This window comes from Ctenopharyngodon idella, chromosome 5 (genome assembly GCF_019924925.1).
Source record: "Ctenopharyngodon idella isolate HZGC_01 chromosome 5, HZGC01, whole genome shotgun sequence".
Taxonomy (NCBI): domain Eukaryota; kingdom Metazoa; phylum Chordata; class Actinopteri; order Cypriniformes; family Xenocyprididae; genus Ctenopharyngodon; species Ctenopharyngodon idella.
The window spans coordinates 22,281,590-22,304,426 of NC_067224.1; the positions used below are offsets into that span (position 1 = coordinate 22,281,590).

The 22,837-nt window shown below is 36.6% G+C and overlaps 1 protein-coding gene and 1 pseudogene across 1 annotated transcript; both read left to right on the top strand.

Annotated features, from left to right (window-relative positions):
- Window positions 1-854: 854 nt before the first annotated feature.
- yipf6 (Yip1 domain family, member 6) lies at window positions 855-11,942 on the top strand. The gene is made up of 7 exons (XM_051892951.1): window positions 855-1,004; window positions 2,896-3,024; window positions 3,480-3,558; window positions 3,714-3,756; window positions 3,846-3,971; window positions 10,277-10,434; window positions 11,126-11,942. The coding sequence occupies exons 1-7, from the start codon at window positions 972-974 to the stop codon at window positions 11,245-11,247; spliced, it is 690 nt and encodes a 229-aa protein (XP_051748911.1). The 5' UTR covers window positions 855-971; the 3' UTR covers window positions 11,248-11,942.
- A 6,070-nt stretch (window positions 11,943-18,012) lies between these two features.
- LOC127512876 (serine/threonine-protein kinase pim-2-like) lies at window positions 18,013-19,884 on the top strand (annotated as a pseudogene).
- The last annotated feature ends 2,953 nt before the right edge of the window (window positions 19,885-22,837 follow it).

Sequence of the window (22,837 nt, forward strand, 5' to 3'; positions counted from 1 at the left end):
AATTTCAAGATGTATTTTGTATTGCTGCAGCCATTTATAGGCTAAACATTATAATCATTGAAATCTATTATTTGCAATCATTGGTACCTAAAATACAAATGGAAACATGCCTCTATAATCACCATTAAATTATGAATTAAGGATCGCGGTATCCAGCAATCATAAAGGGCTACTATTGGTCTATACTGAGCGACGCTGCAAAAAGAAACATTTACCACGTGACATGCCGCTAACGTTGTACGTGAGCAGTGATCTGTAAAAAAAAAAAGTTACATCCGAAAAAAAGACACTTAATAGCCATTGTATTGACATATACAATAAATAGTTGAAATAGAACCAAAAATTATGTTGATCAATCGTGCTTGTCCATGTAGAGACAAACATCCGGGCCACTAAAAGCCTCGCCTATTTTCATACATCAAAGTCAAGCTAGTTGTCATTCTGCCCGCACGTTGTATTTCTAAGCCAAAACTGACTCCGACCCTTAAAGAGACCAACACTATTTCAATGAATCATCATACAAATAGATTTACAAAGGATTTTTCAACCTGTGTTATTATAATTTCAAAGCTTTGATCAGTTTAAATCATAGGGCTCATATACAAACCTGTCCATTTAACGTTAGCCACTGATTATGTGAACTGAACAAGTGACACAATGTTAATCAAATATTACAACGATTATTATTGTTGTTGTTGTTGTTGTTGTTGTTGTTATGTTTTTTATTGTTTTAAAGAATTACAATTACAGTCAGGGGGTACTCTGAATAAACAAACATAAGACAAATACATAAATAAAATAAAACAGTGACAAATTTAAAAGATAGAAATACAAGTTAAATAGTATGAAAATGTTTACAAATAGAAACACATTTTACAGCTTTCTTATTTTTTAATTATTATTATCTGCTTTGAGGCATGTTGGCGTTTTTGACGTCACACCCCCGATGACGTATCCGTATCCGTGTGAAGATGGCGGAAGTAGAGGAGTCTAGCAAGCCTTTGGTAAGAGATAAAACGTGCTTTAAACCGCTTAAACATCTTTAAAACACATTGTAAAGCTTTTTTTGCTTTTGTCTGTATGGGTACTGATCTCGAATACTGCTTGGGAATGTTATTTAATAAGCTCTGCTGGGGTAATACGTGTAAAAGCAGACGGTCGTTTCTCAGCACAACAGAACATTTACTGCCTTAACGATTTTTTTTTAAACATCACCCAAATTACCATGCTGACAGATTTGCTGATTTTTATGGAAAACAAGATTACGCATCTTATCGTGCAGTGTTACCAAACTATGTAAACAGTGACAGTGAAATGTCATCTGCTATCTGAAACTGTTGGCGACGCTCACTCTTGGTCACCGTCTGTCTGACTGCCTTAAATGTTTATTTGTTCACTGTATTGGTGGAGAGACTTTAGCTCTAGACTTCACTCCAATGAAGAAATGCTAGATTTCCACCGTTTGATCATAATTTCTCATTTAACGATTGCGACAGAGAGATGTTTACATTTCTTTACTGTTGATTTAACGCTCTACAGCTGCTTGTTAGATGCATTTCCCATGCATATGGTTCTTGAAATGTGGTTTCAGTGCATTAGAATGGTTTTTACCGAGTTACAACTTTGCAATTGAGCCTGAAGTCAAGAAAACATCCTTGTCACCTGTGTCCGTTTTCAGGACAGGAGGTTTTATAACAATTTGTAATAGTGTACAGATTATCATAAGTATATAACTTTGCCTGACTGTTGTTTTCTTCTTGATTAATTAAGATTAAATGATTCTTTTGCTAATGCACCTATGAGCTGAGACTATTCATTTGCTACAGTAACTGTCACTTATTGTGAAGACAACAGAAACACAAATCACAAATTTAAAGGGTTATTTCACCCAAAAATTAATTTTAAATTTTAAAAAATTAATTACTCACCCTCATGTTGTTCCAAAGACGTAAGACCTTCGTTTTTTCTTCGGAACACAAATTAAGATATTTTTGATGAAATCCAAGCCGAGGGTTTCATTAAAATAGTTCATGTGACTACAGTGGTTTAACCTTAATGTTATGAAGTGATGAGAATACTTTTTTGTGTGCAAAAACAAAACAAAAATAATGACTTTATTCAACAATTTCTTCTTTTCTATGTCAGTCTCCTACAATGTTTACATTGTTTAGACAGTGCAGCGCTACCAGGTTCTACGTCTCAGTATTGGCCGGCTCCTGCGTTAGCATTACACGCATGCGTCGTGCTGCTCACGTGAACGGCGTCGGCCAATAATGAGCCGGCGTTCTGATGTAAACACAGAAGCGCTGCACTGTTTTCACTACATGATCAGCACAGGAGACTGGCAGGGAAGAGAAAAAATTGTTGAATAAAGTTGTTATTTTTGTTTTGTTTTTGCGCACAAAAAGTATTCTCATCGTTTCATAACATTAAGGTTGAACCACTGTAGTCACGTTGTCCATTTTAATGATGTCTTTACTACTGGACCTTAAAAGATGCAATGACGTTGCTGCCTATGTGTGGTTCAGAATCCTTCGGATTTCATCAAAAATATCTTAATTTGTGTTCCGAAGATGAATGAAGGTCTTACGGGTTTGGAACAGCATGAGGGTGAGTAATTAATGACAGAAATTAAATTTTTGTGTGAACTAACCCTTTAACTCAGTAATCAATGAGTTGATTCAATGAATTCATTTCAAGTGCTTTCTGTTAATTATAATTGTTGTTTTTTTTTATTTACCTCTATTGGTCAGTAAACACAGAGACCATTTTAAATCCTGCATGGACCACCAGTGAACCACATTTTGAGAATCACTGGTGTAGATAAACATGAACTTGTGTTTTTGGGTATATATATGCCATGAATGATTTAAACAGTCATTCTTCCTGTCTTAGTTTGCAGGTTTGTCTGACATCTCAATTTCGGAGGACATCCCAGTGGAGGGAGATATATCTGTGCCTATGAGCTCACAGAATGCTGACAATGATCTCTCGACGCTGGATGAGCCTGTCAAAGACACCATTGTAAGTGAAAACTTTCGTTACAGGGTAGTGATATATTGGCATATATGGATGGACAATGCACACTTTCTGTGTTCAGATATTTTGTGTGGATAATTGTAATGAGGAAGAGAACTCTGAATGCACCAGTGTTGTTTAATAAAACTAAAAGTATTAAAAATCATTTGTCAGTAATTAAAATAAAGCGGAAATAAATTAAAGTATAAATATTAGATGAAAAACTTGAAAACTGAAATTAAAGTTGTATAGAAATATTTTTAAAAACATAAAAAAATGACAAAAATCACACAACAAAATTACTTAAAAATTGAAATGAAAACAGGAAATAAAATAATAATAAATACTATAATATTAATTAAATAATACTGAAATAACACTGTAGTGCACATTCAAGAGTAGTTCTGTTTAAGTTTAAGCAGCGTTTCTTATTCTCTCTTTGCTTTGTTTGTGGATCTCAGCTGAGAGATCTAAGAGCCGTTGGACAGAAGTTTGTCCATGTGATGTACCCCAAGAAAAGTTCTGCGCTACTCAGAGACTGTGAGTCCATCATTCACAGTTCATCAATTACTGATGACATAATCACAGATTACATAAAGAATGTGGCCTATTTATGATCACTCATTATTATGAATGTTAAATGTTCCTCAGCTGTCTAACTTAATAAAGAGTTTTATGCATTCTGTACTTTTTAGGGGACTTATGGGGACCTCTCCTCCTCTGTGTCACTCTGGCCTTGTGAGTAGTAATGTTAACGAGACCTAGTCAGAACTATTGTCACTATGATTCTAGCAAATATATTGCATTTATAATATTGTCTATCTCAGAATGCTGCAGGGTGGATCTGCTGACAGTGAGGAGGATGGCAGACCACAGTTTGCAGAAGTCTTTGTCATCATCTGGTTTGGTTCAGTAATCATCACCCTCAACTCCAAACTTCTGGGAGGAACTATGTGAGTAAACAGTTAGATTTTCATTGATATTTCAGTGTTTCCCATAGGTTTTTGTGAGACTGTGGTGGATGGACCTTGTTTCCTGTAGCGGGTCCAGGGGGAAATTTTGTACTATTTAATTTCGTTAAATTTGTTAAATTTGTCAGTCTGGTGTATGTTGAGAGTTCAAAATTAAGAGCTCCAACCCATGTTCAGTGTGCAAATTGAACAAAGGAAAATTCAGTGAACTGACTTCTACCTGAACTTTAAAGGAAACTCAAAAAAACAAAGTGTAAAGTCATTGTACACTTTGCTTTGAAACAAGCAGCGCAATACATGTTTAATTAAATTAGTCTTTTGCGATTTGGTAAGGGCACAGAGTCATATTGCGCTTTTGATTTTAGTTTATTTGACAGATACTTTGCCAAAGCAATTGCACAAAACAACGTTAGAAACCTTTTATGTTATAATGAAAAGGCACAGATTAGACTGGTGGGTAATTTGTTGTGGTGGGCAATAGTTTAGGTAATTAATTTTCTTGGTAGAAGCTTTCTTACATGCACAAAAAAGAGCACCTCAGATCTTCAGAGTGGAGGGAGTGTAAATTTACATCAGTTTTTGTTATTGTCAATTTATTTTAATTTGATTTGAATATTAAAGAGGCGTGTCTTAAGCCAAATCAAATTGTTGCCTGTACATCTGTACCTACGAGAGGGAAGTTGTCTCATCATTAGGTGTAGAAAAGAGAGCTAGTCAACCAGATCCAAGAGAATTGATTGTTTAATGCCACCGACCAGTGAGGAAACAGAGTGGGGGTGACAGCAATTGTTTTGTTTAGCCCTCAGAGACCCATTCATGTTCATGTTTTGTTTTGTTTTTTTCCCCACCCTTAAAAATAGCTTTAGGAAGTCATTTCGTTTAGACAAAATTTGCACTGGGGTATAGGTAGGAAAACATTGCAAAATTGCAATGCTGCGCATTTAGGGTTGCAAAATATTACCACTATTTTCTGATAGAGTAAATGAGAGGTTTGACTTCACGACACAATTCCACTTACAAATATATTTGAAAAACAGTACATTTCAACCACAAAAGACCGTAAAGTCATGAAATTTCAATATTTGATCATTTAAATACTGTAATAAAATCATATTTTATATATTAATGTAGTGATTTTAAATAGCACTTAATATCAGCAAAAGTGACAGCAAAGGCTTTTTCATTGTTACAAAAAATTCTATTTCATATAAATGCTGTTCTTTTAAACTTTCTGTTTATTAATTTTTCTGAATTCTGGAAAAAAAGTATCACGGTTTCCCCAAAAAATATTAAGCAGCACAACCCAGCATATTGATTTCTGAAGGATCATGTGACACTGAAGACTGGAGTAATGATGCTGAAAATTCAGCTTTGCCATCACAGGACTAAACTATATTTTAGAATATATTAAACCAGAAAACAGATATTTTAAATTGTAACAATATGTCACAATATTACTGTTTTTACTGTATTTTTGATCAAATAAATACAACCTTGCTGAGCGTAAGAGACTTCTTGTAAAAACATTAAAAACTCTTACTGTTCCCAAACGTTTGCACAGTAGTGCACATGCAACATTTACATTTAATAATTTTGCAGATGCTGTGCTTTTATCCAAAGTGACTTACTTACAAACGAGGAGAACAATAGTCACCTTTATTTATATAGCACTTTTTACAATGCAGATTGTGTCAAAGCAGCTTTACAGTGATAACTGTAATAATTTTTGGCTGCACAGCAGCTCTTAAAGAAAATGGTGTCATTGTCCAACTTAAGTAAATTCAGTATTGATTCATTCCGTTGTACGGATCAATAGTTATTAATTTAGTTAATTTATCTATATCAGCACTGGAGTAAACAGTGATGTCATCATCCAGCTCAGTTCAGTTCGCATACAATGGTGTCGATGCAGGCAAATCAAAACGTTGAATATCAAATGTCAAGTGTCCCCAACTAAGCAAGCCAAAGGCGTCAACGGCAAGGAACCCAAACTCCAACAGGTGGCATCAGGTGGCAAACAGGTGTTAAAATGGAGGGGAAAAAAACCTTGGGAGAAACCAGGCTCAGTCGGGGGGGCCAGTTCTCCTCTGGCCGACAGCGAACAGTGCATGATTATGATTCAGGCAGCTTTCATAAGTCCGATTGGGATCGCAACAGTCAAAGTATTTATTCCAGTTCCATCTAGTTGAGGATCGCACTCATCACGCCGGTATGTGACGGCTTGTTAAGAATCTGTGCCAACTGGCTGTCGTGTCGATGAGGCCTTCACAGTGGATGATCTAGTTGACTCAATCTCTGCTGACACTTCAGGGCTGCGTTGTCGTCGTGTCTAGGCGCACATCCTCGATCTCACCTGGATACGGCCCGGATCCGGCTGACTACGGTAAACCTCGGGATAAAGAGAGAGACTGATATTAGCGTAGATGCCATTCTTCTTCTGATGTAACGAGTACATCTGGTGTTATAGGAAGTGTCCCCAGTTCCGGCTGACCTGAATTTATGCAGCCTAACAATCCTTTAACGGATTTGAAAACATCAATTGATAATGTGTTATTTGTATGCCAGGGTAAAGAGATGCGTTTTTAGTCTAGATTTAAACTGACGGAGTGTGTCTGCTTCCCGAACAATGCTAGGAAGATTGTTCCAGAGTTTAGGTGCCCAATAGGAGAAGGATCTACCACCTGTGGATGATTTTGATATTCTAGGTATTATCAACTGGCCTGAATTCTGAGATTGCAATAGAAAGGACTATAATGCATATAAGAGCTCACTCAGGTACTGGGGAGCTAAACCATTTAGTGCTTTGTAAGTAATTAGCAAGATTTTAACAGGGAGCCAATGCAGTGTTGACAGAACTGGGCTAATATGAACATACTTCCTAGTTCTAGTAAGAACTCTTCGTTTACTACTACAAACTGATAACGGTCAGATAAGTATGATTTGAACCATGCCAATGCAATTCCACTAATGCCAACATAATTTTCAAGTCTATTTAAAAGAATGTTGTGATCGATAGTTTCAAATGCAGCACTAAGATCCAGTAACACTAATAGAGAGATACACGATCTGATGATAAGAGCAAATCATTTGTAACTCTAATGAGAGCAGTCTCAGTACTATGGTACGGTCTAAATCCTGACTGGAAATCCTCACAGATACCATTTCTTTCTAAAAAGGAACACAGTTGCGATGATACTGCCTTTTCTAGTGTTTTTGACAGAAAAGGTAGATTCGAGATCGGCCTGTAAATGACTAATTCTCTAGGATCAAGTTGTGGTTTTTTTAATAAGAGGCTTGATAATAGCCAGCTTAAAAGTTTTTGGTACGTATCCTAGTGATAAAGATGAATTAAGGATATTAAGAAGAGGATCTATGACCTCTGGAAGCATCTCTTTCAATAGCTTAGTCGGTATAGGGTCTAACATACATGTTGATTTTGATGATTTAAAAAGTTTAGACAATTCTTCCTCACCTATAGCAGCGAATTAATTGAATTTTTCCTCAGGGATACTACAATGCACTGTCTGACAGTATACTGTAGTGGATGGTTACATGGTTATAATTTTCTCTCTAATATTGTCAATCTTGCAAGTAAAGAAGTTCATAAAGTCATTACTGCTGTGCTGTTTAGAAACATCAGAAGTCAAATCTTTATTTCTCATTAATTTAGCCACTGTATCAAATAAATACCTAGGGTTGTGTTTATTTTCTTCTAAAAGATTTGAAAAATAAGCAGATCTAGCAGTTTTTAAGGCCTTTTTGTACTCAATCATTCTCTCTCTCCACGAAATGCGAAAAACCTCTAGTTTTGTTTTCTTCCAGCTGCGCTCCATTTTTCTGGCTAGTCTCTTAAGGGCCTGAGTGTGCTCGTTGTACCACAGCGTTGAACTAATTTCCTTAATCTTTTTTAAGCGCAAAAGAGCTACTGCGTCTAATGTGCTGGAAAAGAGAGAGTCAATAGTTTCTGTTGCAACATTGAGTTCTTCTAAGCTGTCTGTTATGCTAAGGCGATGAAACTGATCAGGAAGATTATTTATAAAGCAATCTTTAGTGATAAAAATGATGGTTCTACCATTTTTGTGGCAGGGAGGCAGTTTAGCAGCCTTGGCTAAATGTAGTATACACGAGACTAGATAATGATCTGAGATGTCATCGCTCTGCTGCAGAATTTAAATATCGATTCCATGTGACAATATTAGATCTAAAGTATGATTACGACAGTGAGTGGGTCCTGACACGTGTTGTCTAACTCCAATAGAGTTTAGAATGTCTGTAAATGCCAATCCCAATGTGTCTTTTTCATATCTATATGGATATTAAAATTACCAACAATTAGGACTTTATCCGCAGCCAGTACTAACTCCGATAGAAAATCAGCAAATTCTTTTATAAAGTCTGTATGGTGCCCTGGTAGCCTGTATACAGTAGCCAACACAAATTTCAAATGGGATTTGTCACTTACATTACATAATGTTACATAACTTTACATACACACCATTACTTCGAAGGAATTATAATTGAAAGACTTTTGAGTAATTCTAAAGATATTACTATAAATTACAGCAACACCCCTCCCCCTTTGCCTTTCCGACGTGGTTTGTGTCGATAATAGTAACCTTGAGGGCTAGACTCATTAAAATGAATGTAATCGTCTGGTTTTAGCCAGGTTTCTGTCAAACATGGCACATCTAGTGTCTGTGATAATATCATTTACAATAAGTGCTTTTGAAGAAAAGGATCTAATATTCAGCAACCCAAGCTTTATAATTTGTTCATCAGTATTTGTTTTTTATTTGTTGAACATTAATTAAATTTTTACCCTTAAATGGGTTTGGGAGTTTTTTGTATTTACTAGTTCGGGGTACAGATACAGTCTCTATGTGATAATATCTAGGTGAAAGAGTTTGTATGTGTTGGGATTTATCTGACTTCTGTGACGTGAGACAGCTAGCAGACGGTCGGTTTAGCCAGTATGTCTGCTTCCTGACCTGGGCCCCAGTTTGTCATGTTTCAGCTCTAAGACTATGTGCCATATTACTTGAGAGAAGAGTGGCACCATCCCAGGAGGGATGAATACCATCTCTTTTCAACAGGTCAGGTCTGCCCCAAAAACTTTTCCAATTGTCTATGAACCCTATATTATTCTGCGGACACCACTTAGACAGCCAGCCATTGAGTGATGAGAGTCTGCTAAGTATCTCATCACTCCGACGAACAGGAAGAGAGCCAGAGCAAATTACATTACAATAGAAGCGCTCAAACCAACAAAAGGGCAAAATGTGGTGACAAGTCCCAGTTAGTCTAGCAGAGTACACATAGCAAGGTTTTTTAATAAATAACTAAAAATAATTAGATATAATAGAAATAGAATAGAATAGTGAGTGTTAGTATTAATGGATCAAAAAAAGCCTGCTCGGGTTGAGTTAGGCAGGTCATTCCACCAGCAAGCCCATTAGTCAAGGTAAAGGTCAGTGAAAGTGATTTTGTGCCTCTTTGGGATGGCACATGTGTCTGAAGTAGTGAGTTTAGGTATAGGGGTGCAGAGCCACTGGTTGTTTTGTAGGCAAACACCAGTGCCTTGAATTAGATGCGAGCAGCTGTTGGCAGCCATGTTATATCTTGTTATGAGTCAATGATGAAACTGCTCAGAAAACAGCTAAAAAAAAATGGAATTGATTATCTAACCATTCTTTAAATAGGCTCCATTGTGTTAGAACAAAATGATCCCTAATGCCCAGCATTTCAAATTTATGTACGTTCAAAATTTCAGGGCATGTTGTCCCTATGGAAATTAAATAGAAAAAAAGATATCAAATGCTAACTTTTTTCGTAGTGTCAGTTAATAATTTTTTCCCCACTAATATTGTTTTAACCGTGTTTAATTTCAGAATGTCAGCTACCGTAATGTTAGCTTTTACTTTAAGCTCTCTTATTTTTTTTAACCCCTCCAACTAAAATCAAGTTCTGTCCTACAGTTTTTTTTTTTTTTTTTTTTTTTGCAAATCATGTCTTATTCAGATGTTACGCAAATAGATGGTAACCCTTGTGCTGTGAAACTTGTGCAGGAGTTTCTAAAAAAATATGAATTTGGTGAAACCCCTCTAAACCTGGTTGGTCATTTCCAGAGTAACAGTTGATTGTTCATTTGTTAGCAACATGAGTTTTCTGAATTTGCTAACTGCTCATCAGCTTCTAGACCATTTACAGTACATAATAATGAATTAATGTTTGAGCACATTACTGAAACAATGTCATTCCTTCTCTTTATTTCTCTGTCTTACTCACAGATCATTTTTCCAGAGTCTATGTGTGTTGGGGTACTGTATTCTTCCTCTGACTGTGGCCATGATAGTTTGCCGTATCGTTCTGCTGGGGGGCACTGGCGGCGTAAGTTTTGCTGTCCGTCTTGTAGTTGTCACCGCATCCTTTGGCTGGTCAACATTTGGTAAGAACCAATCAAAATCATTTATCTGTTTTCAGCAATATTGTTCTACTTAAATTATTCAGATTTCTGTTTATAGCAGTAATGTTTAGAATCCATGTATTATGTCTCGATTGGCAAAAAAGCTTTTCAGGCAGTGCATGCAGCCACCACCAGGTGGCAGTGTAGACCAATATAATGTTTTGAGGTTTTTTTTTTTTTTTTTTTTTCACTTTTAATTTGTGTTTTTAGGTAAAATAACAATATTCCTGAAAAAACTACTTTTAATAATTATTTCACTATTATTTGTAAACTATTGTAGTGTTATTTTTTTTAATTTTGTCTAATTTTTAAGGTTTTAAATATAAGATTTATATTTTGTTTTATTTTAAGCTTTACATAGTGACAATATTTTTAGCTTAATTATGGTTTAGTTTTAGTTAACAATAAAAAAAAAAAAAACTTGTGACAAAAAATAAAATAAAAGTGTGAAATTGAAAAAAAATAAATCTTCAATGCAGAATAAAAAATGTGCAGTGCAGAGTAAAATTAAAATTGCACAGAGAAATTACAAATGAATGAATTGCAAATGTACCAGTAATAATGTGAAGACACAGAAGTCAGATCACTTAACTCATTGTCTCTTTCTTGTACACAGTCTTTGGATTTTGGTGAGATCTGAACTCATATCTCTCTATCTGTGTTTCTTTCACAGCCTCCACAGCATTTCTTGCAGACAGCCAACCGGCCAATAGGAAAGCCCTGGTCGTCTATCCTGTGTTCCTGTTCTACTTTGTGATTGGCTGGATGATCTTGACATTTTCGACTTCTCAATAGCATACATATACCCTACTGCAATTGCAAAATCATCCCCTCCCTTTTATTAAGACAACCAGAAGACCATCTGGGAGCTGGCCAGTGATTGGCCTAGCCTAAAAAGAGGCGGAGCACATTGATGGACATTCATAAAGGGACAAACCGAGGACAATAAGGGGATTATTGCATAGATATCACTCCTCCCCATCCCTCATTCAGTTCTATAAGAGGAGAGGAAAGGAGTGGACACTAATTCTTCAGCGCTACTAATTTAACAACAGCCTACATGTCTTCATTATGTGAATGTTTTGTTGTATGAGGAACATCAGTGCCGCTCTGAGCAGTTCCAGATGTATTTACACCCTTAACATGGAGGTGTACTATGTTCTGTGTGTCTCGGGTATGACTTGTGTGTGGATGTGCTTACTCAAGCATAGTATGTGACTATGTGAGCGTGCATGTATTTGTTTGTGTGTGATTGAGCAGTGCCACTGTTGGCTCTGCTGGGAGAATTACTCAGCTATCATCAGGCTGCACATTCACGTCAGTCCCCTCACATCGCTGCACACAAAAGTTTCTTTTCTTTGGTGTTTTCATTTTTTTCTGAATGATGATTGCGTTTCATTAGATTTTTTTTTTTTTTTTTTTTTTTTTTTTTTTGGTGGAAGATAAAGCATTCCAGAATTAAATAAAATGGACTTTATAAGTGCTGCAAAGACTGTGTTCTGTGTTTTTCTGTCCATGGAAAATGAAAAATGTTTCTCAAGGTTGAACTGGAAGTGCTGTTTCTGTCTGTATAAATATGGTCCTAAACGATTTCGCACACATCTTCCCATCTGTCTGACAAAGACAGTCTTCCATACACAATCTCTCCTCATATACAGACACACATCAACGACCTGTCTTTCTGTTTCCCTCACATAGAGAAACACAGTCTTCACTCCTCTCTCTCTCTCTCTGCCTTTGCCTCTCTATGTGACAGTAATTCTAATTAGACTTTCCATCTTGTATGCCTAAAAAAAGACTTTAATTTTCACTTCTAATGCATTGCAGCACCTGAACCATAAGGGGCAACTGGGGTGTGTGTGTGTGGTGATTAAATAAAGGTGTGTGAGGGTGAGAAAACCGTCAGTGTTTCTTCTGACCTTTATATGCGTGTATCTAATGGTTTTGTGGTTGCTAAGCTGACCTCTTGTTGGTCTTAAAGGGATGGTTCACCCAAAAATGATCATTGTCATCACTTCTGTGGAACATAAAAGAAGATATTTTGAGAAATGTCTCTTTTTATTTTTCCATGGAAGTCACTGGTCATCAGAACAGTTTGGTTACCAATATTCTTTAAAATCTTTTCTTCTGTGTTCCCCAAGAATAAAAGAAAGTCACACAAGTTTGGGATGACATTTTTATTTTTAGGTAAACTATCCCTTTGTGGCAACATCAGCACAGTTTATAAATATCAAGCGTTGTGTGTGGATTTTATAATCTAGGACAGGCTCATTTGCTGAGTCTGTTGCTGAAGTTTCTCAGTGTGTTTTTGGTCAAGTGTGTCAATATAGAGAACCAAAGGAAGATGGGGCGGAGAAGAGCATGTGGAAAATGTGGGAAAATGACAGCAAGTTAGCAAGTTTCTAGTTATACTGTCTTGTGGTCTTATATTTTATATTGTCATGTTAATGAATTCTGAATATAATTAATATAATAATGTGATTTGTCAGCTGCTGCAGTGAAGTCTGTAATTGGTTGTTTGAAGTATAACTGAGGTCTCCAGCTCCTGTAGAGTGCAGACTGGAGACAGACATGAGCTGCAGCTCAACAAATCTGTGTCTGCTTACATGTTTTTTTTGTTGTTGTTGTTTTAATATCTTATTGAACCATTGTTCTTCCATCCAGACTCAAATGCAAAGTGCTTGTGCATTCTAAAACAACAAGTGAGTCATTCGGAGAAGCAGTAGCAGTTCAAATACATCTGAGGAGTCAAATGGCAGATGCAGGTTACCTGATTCCCTGGGAAAATGTGTATTCTGAGTGCACCATAAATTGCTCTGGATAAAATCATCTGCCAGGTGCATGGATGTAAATGTAATGATCAGATTACAGTTTAACAGAAAGAAAAACGGCTGCTCTTTTGGAAGGAATTGCTCTTTCTTTAGGTGGGATTCCCTCATGCCAGAACCCTCGTTTCTTAATAATATTAATAAACAGTGTTCCAGAGCTGTGGTGCAGTGGACTGTGCACATGCTTAGTAAGAGATGTTGGCTCCTATCCTGATCCTATTTCTATCACATTCCCTCTCTCTCAGCCTTACTTTCATGTCTCCATTTCACTATCCTATATAATAAAAATATAAAATTAATTAAACATAAATTATATCAGTAAGATTTTTTAAATAAAATAATAATTATTATTAAATTAATTATTCAGCAAGGATGCATTAAATTGAGCAAAAGTGACAGTAAAGACATTTACAATGTTACAAAAGATTTCTATTTCAAATAAATGCTGTTCTTTTGAACGGTTTAATTCATCAAAGAATCCTGAAACAATGCATTACAGTTTCCATATAAATATCAATCGTTTTCAGCATTGATAATAATCTGAACTGATTTTTTAAATTTTATTTTAATTGTTTATTTCTTTACTTTTTAAGCAGCAAATCAGCATATTAGAATGATTTCTGAAGGATCATGTGACACTGAAGACTGGAGTAATGATGCTGAAAATTCAGCTTTGCCATCACAGGAATAAATTAAAATATGTTAAAACAGAAAACAGCTATTTTAAATTGTAATATTTCACAAAAATATTCAAAATATCAACGACAACAAAAAATAATAATAAATGCAGCCTTGGCTAGCAATGAGCATATATATATATACACAGTAGTGGCCAGAAGGGATATCCAAAGGGGATGTTTGTTTTTATTACCCTACAAGTTTGAATCTCTCCCTCTTTATTCTATATATGACTTTCTAAGTCATAGGGCTAGAGCCTTGATACTCTTCCACTGTTTTCAACATGAAATATGTTTGTGATCGTCTCTGCATTTTCCAAACACTTCTATTTATCTTTATATGGGAAAAAAACTGTAGGCCTGTAAGTCAGAACTAACGATTAGGTCTAACTCCTGTTTCTTTATCTGGTATAGTATAAATCTTTTAGAAGTTTCTGTATTCAGGTCCTCTATAAGGTGAAAGTTATACTTAAACTCAAAAACATCTAAGAAGAGAAGTCAAGTGTCTCATAAACAAAGATTTAATTCCTTAAAATTTAAAACAAAGCTATTTTTGTAACGACGTATGCATCAAGGCTAAAGAAGGCAGGAGAATCAGGTTCCAAGAAAACTCAAAAGATTTAATTACACTACAAAAATGAGGCAAACAGGTATGCAAAGACATCTAAAGACAACAATGACAACCAAGAGCAAACAGAAACTGAGGGCTTATAAACATAGGAAACAGAGGAGCTAATGATACTAATTAATAAGACACACCTGAACTAGGACTCTAATCAAATCTGTAACCTAGGAGACAAACAAGGAGGAAATGAGAAAGACTGAAGTAATGAACAAACTGAGAAGTAAACTAGAAACAATTCAATGAAAACCAAGTCTATCCTAAGCTATTCTGTGTATTAAAAATTATATATATATATATATATATATATATATATATATATAAACAAAGCAATTATTTTTATCAATGCATAATAGTAGTCTGTGAATTTATGTTGTATTTTGTAAGTTTTTATAGGCCCTATAGTTAATAAACTCATTTAAATAGGGTAAAATATTGTTTTTTATTGTGAAGTGAGGTTAAAGTGAGACCCTTGAGGTAAGATGTTTTAATTAGAAATATTTTCCTAAATATAACTTACCTATATAACAAATTTTAGCAAGAATAAGAAACAAGCTGTGAGAAGTCTCAGTCTCACGCGCATCTGAAAGTGTCACTCAGGATCACATTCCTTACATCACCTCATAATTAAATAGAAAGTTGTGTGTGCTGGTTTAATTTTAACAGTGTCAAACCCTCAGTTTTCCCAGTCTTCTCGTTGCTGTCTCGTCTGCTGTTCGTATTGAGTTACCCGAGTCAACATTTGTTATCATGACAATGTTGAAGCGAAAACATAGTTTTTGTGCTCAGGTGTACGACTCTTACAGCGGCACATCCTCAACATTCATCACCGATGCGGTTAAAAACCATCAGCCCGTTAGTGTTGTTGAGGAAAATGAGATGCCAATGAGAAAAAGAAGGAGGATGGATAGTTTTGAGAAGCTGCCGTCTCTTTATATCTGTGACAGGAGCGGCAGCTCAGATCAAGATCCCGCTGCAAACGAGAGAAGTGCTGAGGGTAAATCAGATGACCATTTGAGAATGTCATTGAAGTGTCATTATATGTTACAAACTCACACCATCACACATTATATCGAAATACAACTGAAATTGCAATGAGTATAATTTTTCCAAGACATGTCTTAAATATTTAAACAAGGCTTGTTTTAAAACTATATAAAGTTAAAACAATAAAACATTTCAACTGAAGAATCACCATAATATGAGTATGCAATGTTTAATAGCCTAATTACAATTGATTGAAACATGCTTTTGTTCAATATTTCCTGCTTTAGATCAGAATTCTCTACAGTACAGCGCCTGTGCTCCAGAGGATAATGGTCTTCAGGAACCTCTTTCCAGTGGTCTTGTAACGTTAGTCCTTCCTCCTGCAGATCAGCAGGTTCAAACCCCTCCAGCTCTCAGTCCAGAACCAGATCACAACAACAGAGTGGACGTGACAACTGAGGATTGGTTTGAGGTATTGAGTCTCATAATGACTCTGAATATATATTAATATTTGGAAGATTTTTACACCTTTTCTGTGCGTTTGTTTTATGTTCTTTGTGATATGAGAAGAAATTTGAGGTCAAATTTCTTTTATGTGTAATGTATGTAGGTACCTACCCTGATTTCTGTTTTTGTTTTTTGCGTATCATCAGCCTGTTAGTGAGGAAAATGATAGTCAGGAGAGACAGAGGAGGAAGAGTAGTTTTGGAGAGCTGCTCACTCTTCAATGGAGCTGCAGTTCAGGTCAGGGTCAGAAAGTGGAGGATCAGAACACTGCAGCCGTTAGTGAGAGACACGCTGAGGGTAAATCCAGTGACCGTTTGAGAATCTGTTTATAGAGCTCTGTACATCATAAAGTCTGCATAATTTTCTGCTAGATATGAGTGTCCATTAATGGAAACGTAATTCATAAATTTGGGGAAATTTTTCTGTTCTTTAGGATGAAGTGTCATTCATTACAATATGTTAAAAATCCACACCATCACACATTTTATCAAAAATCATTTGAAGTTAGATCAAAGCCATGATCAGACGTTTATTCCAGGACATGTCATATATCTTTTATCATTGGCCGAAAGAGAAAACGAAGTTCTCACAGTGCTCAGGTGTACGACTCCCATCAGAGTACAACATCCAGCACCGATGCGGCTGAAAACCATCAGCCCGTTAGTGTTGGTGAGGACACTGAGATGCCAATGAGAAAGAGGAGAAGGATGGATAGTTTTGAGAAGCTGCCGTCTCCTCATTTCTGTGACTGGAGCGGCAGCAATACCGCTGCAAAATATGAGAGAAGTGCTGAGGGTAAATGAAATGACCATTTGAAAATGTGTAACTGTTTTTTGTTTACTAGAGCTCTGTACATCATAAAGTCTACATAATGTTCAGGCATATTTAAGTATCCATTAATGGGAACTTTAATGTTTAAAGGGTCAGTTCACCCAAAAATGAAAATTCTGTCATTAATTACTCACCATGCCGTTCAGTGGGTCAGTGAGGCCTCCATAACCAGCAATGATATTTCCTCTCTCAAGATCCATTAATGTACTAAAAACATATTTAAATCAGTTCATGTGAGTACAGTGATTCAATATTAATATTATAAAGCGACGAGAATATTTTTGGTGCGCCAAAAAAAAACAAAATAACGACTTATATAGTGATGGCCGATTTCACAATACTGCTTCAGGAAGCTTCGGAGCATAATGAATCAGCGTGTCGAATCAGCGGTTCGGAGCGCCAAAGTCACATGATTTCAGCAGTTTGGCGGTTTGACACGCGATCCAAATCATGATTCGACACGCTGATTCATTGTGCTCCGAAGCTTCCTGAAGCAGTGTTTTGAAATCGGCCATCAAGTCGTTATTTTTTTTTTTTTTTTGGTGCACCAAAAAATTCTCGTCACTTTATAATATTAATATTGAACCACTGTACTCACATTAACTGATTTAAACATGTTTTTAGTACATTAATGGATCTTGAGAGAGGAAATGTCATTGCTGGCTATGGAGGCCTCACTGAGCCATCGGATTTCAACAAAAATATCTTAATTTGTGTTCCGAAGATCAACGAAGGTCTTACAGGTGTGGAACGGCATGAGGGTGAGTAATAAATGACATTATTTTCATTTTTGGGTGAACTAACCCTTTAACATTCCCTGCTTTAGATCAGAATTCTCTACAGTACAGTGCCTCTGCTCTAGAGGATCATGGTTTTCAGGAACCTCTTTCCAGTGGTCTTGAAGGCCTTCCTCCTGCAGATCAGCAGGTTCAAACCCCTCCAGCTCCAGTCCACCTCAGTCCAGTCAGTCCAGAACCAGATCACAACAACAGAGTGGACAGGACAACTGAGGGTAAGTTTACAGGCCCTAATTTCAAACAATTCACTCGCTGCTGACCATGCTTGACATTTCATGTCAGCTAAAATGATTCATCTTTTAACAGACAACATTCTGAGCCGGTATGAAATCGGCAGAATGCTTGGTAGAGGAGGATTTGGATCTGTCTATGAAGGGAAACGATTGGAGGATGACCTTGAGGTATTGTCATTTCCTTACAATATTTAACTAACAAATTGTTTTGTCTCACTATACCCATTTCAAGTCCTTTTAGTGTTTATTATTTTCACTATTTAGTGCATGAAAAATGTAACAATTTTTATGGTTGATCAGGTGGCAGTGAAAATTGCCAGAAAGCCACAGAACATGAAATACATCAACATTGTAAGTAGGCGACACTTGCTAACCTGTTCTTCTGCTGTTTTCAAATTAAAATGTGTAAACACACTGACAGCACCTTCTTTCTTCATGATCTTTCTTCTAGCATGGTCATCCCACACCCGTTCCATTAGAGGTGGGCCTGTTGGTCCTTGCTAACAGGGGCCCCAAAGTTCCCGAGATCATTGAGCTGCTGGACTGACAGGACCAACCTGACCAATACATGATGGTCTTGGAGCATCCCTGATCTGTGGGATTTTTTGGAGAGTTACGGCGGCACCCTCAATGAGGACTTAGCACGGTTTATAATGACGCAGGCAACAATGGCCGCTCACATGTGCTGTTGCCGTGGAGTTTTCCATCGTGACATCAAGTTGGAGAACCTGCTGATAAACACAGAAACACTTGAGGTCAAACTGATCGACTTCAGGTGCGGGGATCTCCTGCAAGAATCTGCCTATGACGTCTTCTGTGGTATGTATTATGCATCAAACCTGTAGTTTTAGACCTCTAGTTTTAGAAGTTCTAGTGACAAGTTAAATTGGTATCATATAAACCATTTCTCACTTTTGAAGTAGTATTTTTTAAATTAAATTACACCAGATATTTTTTTACAAAGAAAACATGCCGTGGGATTTCAAGCTTACCCATCAAACACGATCTCCTTCTTTCAGGCACTCGAAAGTACCGTCCACCTGAGTACTTCATAGATGGCAAGTACCACGGTAAACCAGCTACTGTGTGGTCTCTGGGAGTGCTCTTATTCTTGCTGGTGTGTGGACGATTTCCAGAACCCAGAGACATGCAGATGATTGATGACGACATCTGGTTTGGGCCTGGCATGTCAAATGGTAAGATGGCATTCATCACAGAAAAGAAGAATCATACAAAACAAAGTAACAAGGAAAAAGTAACACATGAGCCAAGTGGCTTTTTAAAATAAATCAGGAATTTTTCCAGATTTTCTAAACACTGCAGGTGTAAAGTTTAAAGTAATGATCTGACTTTCTTCCATTGTTCTGCACAGAATGCTGCCACCTGATTCGATCCCTCCTGCAGCAAAACCCAAACTGACGGATTGATTTGAAGAAAATCATTTTCCATGAATGGTTTATGGTATTGAGCCTAAGATCAGCTACAAATGATTTTGAAGATACAGTATATTTCTTCCCCCCCCACCCCACCCCCATTTTCCCCCCTAACAATTTATATTCTTTAAGAATGTTGCCTATGTATTTTTGTGCATTTGGGGCTTTTTTTTTTTTTTTTTTTTGAGATGTCTTCTAATTCTTCTAATTGTAGACGTCAACATATCATCTGGTGGCCTGACGTCGCATCCCTCCCTCCATGCCTTGGCTGGTGACCCTTGGCTTGTGGCAATAATATAAGCATCTGGTGATATTACTTGCCTAGGAAAAGTAAAAAAAAATCCCAGTCACAGCTGACTTTAGACAGAGCTGTATGTCATGGTCAGAATTCCTCTCTTGGCCACTCCAGAAGTTCATGTGAAAACTGTTCCTTCCATGGCCCACTCCAAAGGATCCTGCACAGGATGTCACAGAATTCCCCGTCTTTGGCCGCTTCATACCTCTGCTTAGCATTTAGCAGGCTGATATGTGTGGTCCCACAATGCTTTAGCAACTTGTTAGCATCTGGCTCATTGGTTTAAAGCATTAATATTTGCATCTAGCAGTTTTTGGTGACCACACATGTAAATGCAATGTAGATAGTGTAAATGATATTACAAATCTGTTATTTGTTCCCGATCAAATAGTTTTGACTAAGGGCAAAGTTAAGTTTCATAATATATTTTTGTTAAACCTTTGTACTTTTGAATGAATTGTTCAAACTTGGCTGTTATTGTTCATTAAATATTATTGTTCAATAAATAATATTTTATATAAATAATATTAGCGTATCTGGTATTGAGAAACGATTTGTGTGTTAGTGCTGCTTTTTTTCCCCAGCAACTTAAGTGCAGGTTACATTGACTTTCATTCAACTTTTGGCCCTTTGACACATTCAACTCCTGGCTCATGCTCCTTTCCAGTCCCTGTTTCTCTCCCACATGTCCACTCTATTCTGTACTATACAAATAATAATGCTAAAAATGCCAAAAAAAAAAGCATTCTGGCAGTGAAAAGTGTCTGCGTGTGTGTGTGTGCGCACACGTTTTTGTGACATATCAGGACACAAATTTGCAGAGGTGTAAAGTACTTGAGTAAATGTAATTAGTTACTGTACTTAAGTATCTTTTTGGCTACTTTGTAGTTGTACTGAGTATCAAAGATATTGGCAACTTTTACTCTCTACTTGACTACATTTTTGAGCAAGTAAATATACTTTTTACTCCACTACATTTGTGATGAGTAATGCAATTACAAATTACATTTTTCATGGCAGCTAACCTTTTCTGCAGCAATTTGTTTCTGATATAAAGAAGCGATATCGCCATCTAAGGACATCGAAGGTATTATATCTTGTGCATTTTGCCTTGACTCACCCAAAACTTGTCAACAAGGATACTTTCTGTGAATGTGAGTGCATTAGCAGGTAGTTGCTGATCGCAGATGTTGACTGCATCTGGTGATGAGGCTCAAACCAGCACATACAGTAGACTTTGACTATTTAATTTTACTTAATATTGTTTTATTTATCCGCTATATTGACAAGACCATTTTGAAGGATATTGGTTTACTTATGGCCTTTCTGTGCACTTGAGCTGTAGACGTTTAAAAGGTTGCTGTGTTGACCTTGATTCATTGCAATATTGAGGTGTTCAGTTTTATTTTGATTTTAGAAAATAAACTTGATTTCTCATCTTACAAATCAGTTGTTTCTTATTTTCACTGGCATGTCTCTCAGGACTAGTGTATCTTTGAGCCTACATTCAGCATGAGTAAAATACTTAAGTACTGTTAAAATCAGATACTTTAAGACTTTTACTCAAGTCGTATTGTAATTGGTTACTTGTAACTTGTAGTGCAGTCATTTTCGATGTAAGGTATCAGTACTTTTACTCAAGTATTGTTTTCAGGTACTCTTTACACCTCTGCAAATTTGTATAATGACATGGGTATGACATAAGTACTACAAGGAGAGGGTGACTTATGAGGACATTACCCCATGTCCCCATTTTTCAAAAGGCTTATAAATCATACAGAATGAGTTTTTTTTTTTTTTTTTTTTTGAGAAAGTAAAAATGTTCATAGTTTCCTGTGATGGGTAGGTTTAGGGGTAGTGTAGGGCGATAGAAAATATGGTTTGTACAGTATAAAAACCATTACGCCTATGGAATGTCCCCACAATTCACAAAAACAAACCTGTGTGTGTGTGTGTGCGTGTGTGTGTGTGTGTGTGTGTGTGTGTGTGCGTGTGTGTATAAGAGAGAGAGAGAGTGTGAGAGAGAGAGAGAGAGAGAGAGAGAGAGAGAGCGAGAGAGGTTTGTTTTATTACATTAATAACAGCAATAAGAGAGTTCACTGCTGGGGCAGAGGAGAAAGGTCACTTTTAACTATAAAAGATCCCTCAGAGCAGCTGCTCCAAATCTCCAACGTGGTCATTACAGTGTTTTCAGATTCCAACTACCCTCTCTTTCTGTCTGCACTTCTAAAATATCAACGTTTTAGGGGAAGATGGTGGTGTACTGTGGGTCAGCTGAGCTAGAGATGTTTTTCACCTGCTCTCCAGGACAGAAGTAGCACCCCTGGGACTCTCATCGTGGTTCTGTCACAGTGGTCAATCAAAATCCAACCTCATCTGCTATATCCAGGATTTCTGCGGCTGGGCTTCTTCTCAAAGTCTGCGAACAACAGACAGCTACCTTTGAACTATATAGTTCAACATATAGCCAACATATAGCCTGTTGTACTATGGGTATCAATACAATATCATTATGATAGTCTGTGCCAAAATTGTGTGACCAAACAATGAATTATAAAAGATTTTGTGATTAATTATTTTAATATAAAATTTATTACAATATTTAGTTTTTTTCTCCATACAGAGTGCAGACCAAATTAAACTCTGCCCTGGAACATTTTTAACAGTATCAAATATTTATAGTCTTTCCTGACACTTGCTATCAATGACATGAGGTGTGTCCCAGAGCGCATTATACATTTTCACCATTCTGTCATTAAAGATCATTTGCTGGGATTTTATGGAGGGAACGTTTCAGTGCACTGGAAGGATTTTGCGATTGAGACGGCCCTTATGCTGCCTTCACATCCTATCGGAAATTTCCTACTTCCCAATTCTAAAGCTGTGATACGAGCATGTAGTATTCTAGTGCTTTGTTGCCGAAAAGAATAGGATGTAGAACATCAGGTTTATTCTTGCCTATTTATTGGGAAAATGATATTTAGCATCCCATTCATTGACAACCATATAAACATTCAACATGCTATCTAGATTGTCAGCTTGCTGGCGATTCTGGAATTTTGGTCAAATACAGGCTATTTTCGCTGTGTATAAAACATCAATAATCCTCATATGATTATTCAAATATGTAAATATGCACTACTTTAATGACAAGACAATGTAGCTGTTGTGGAAA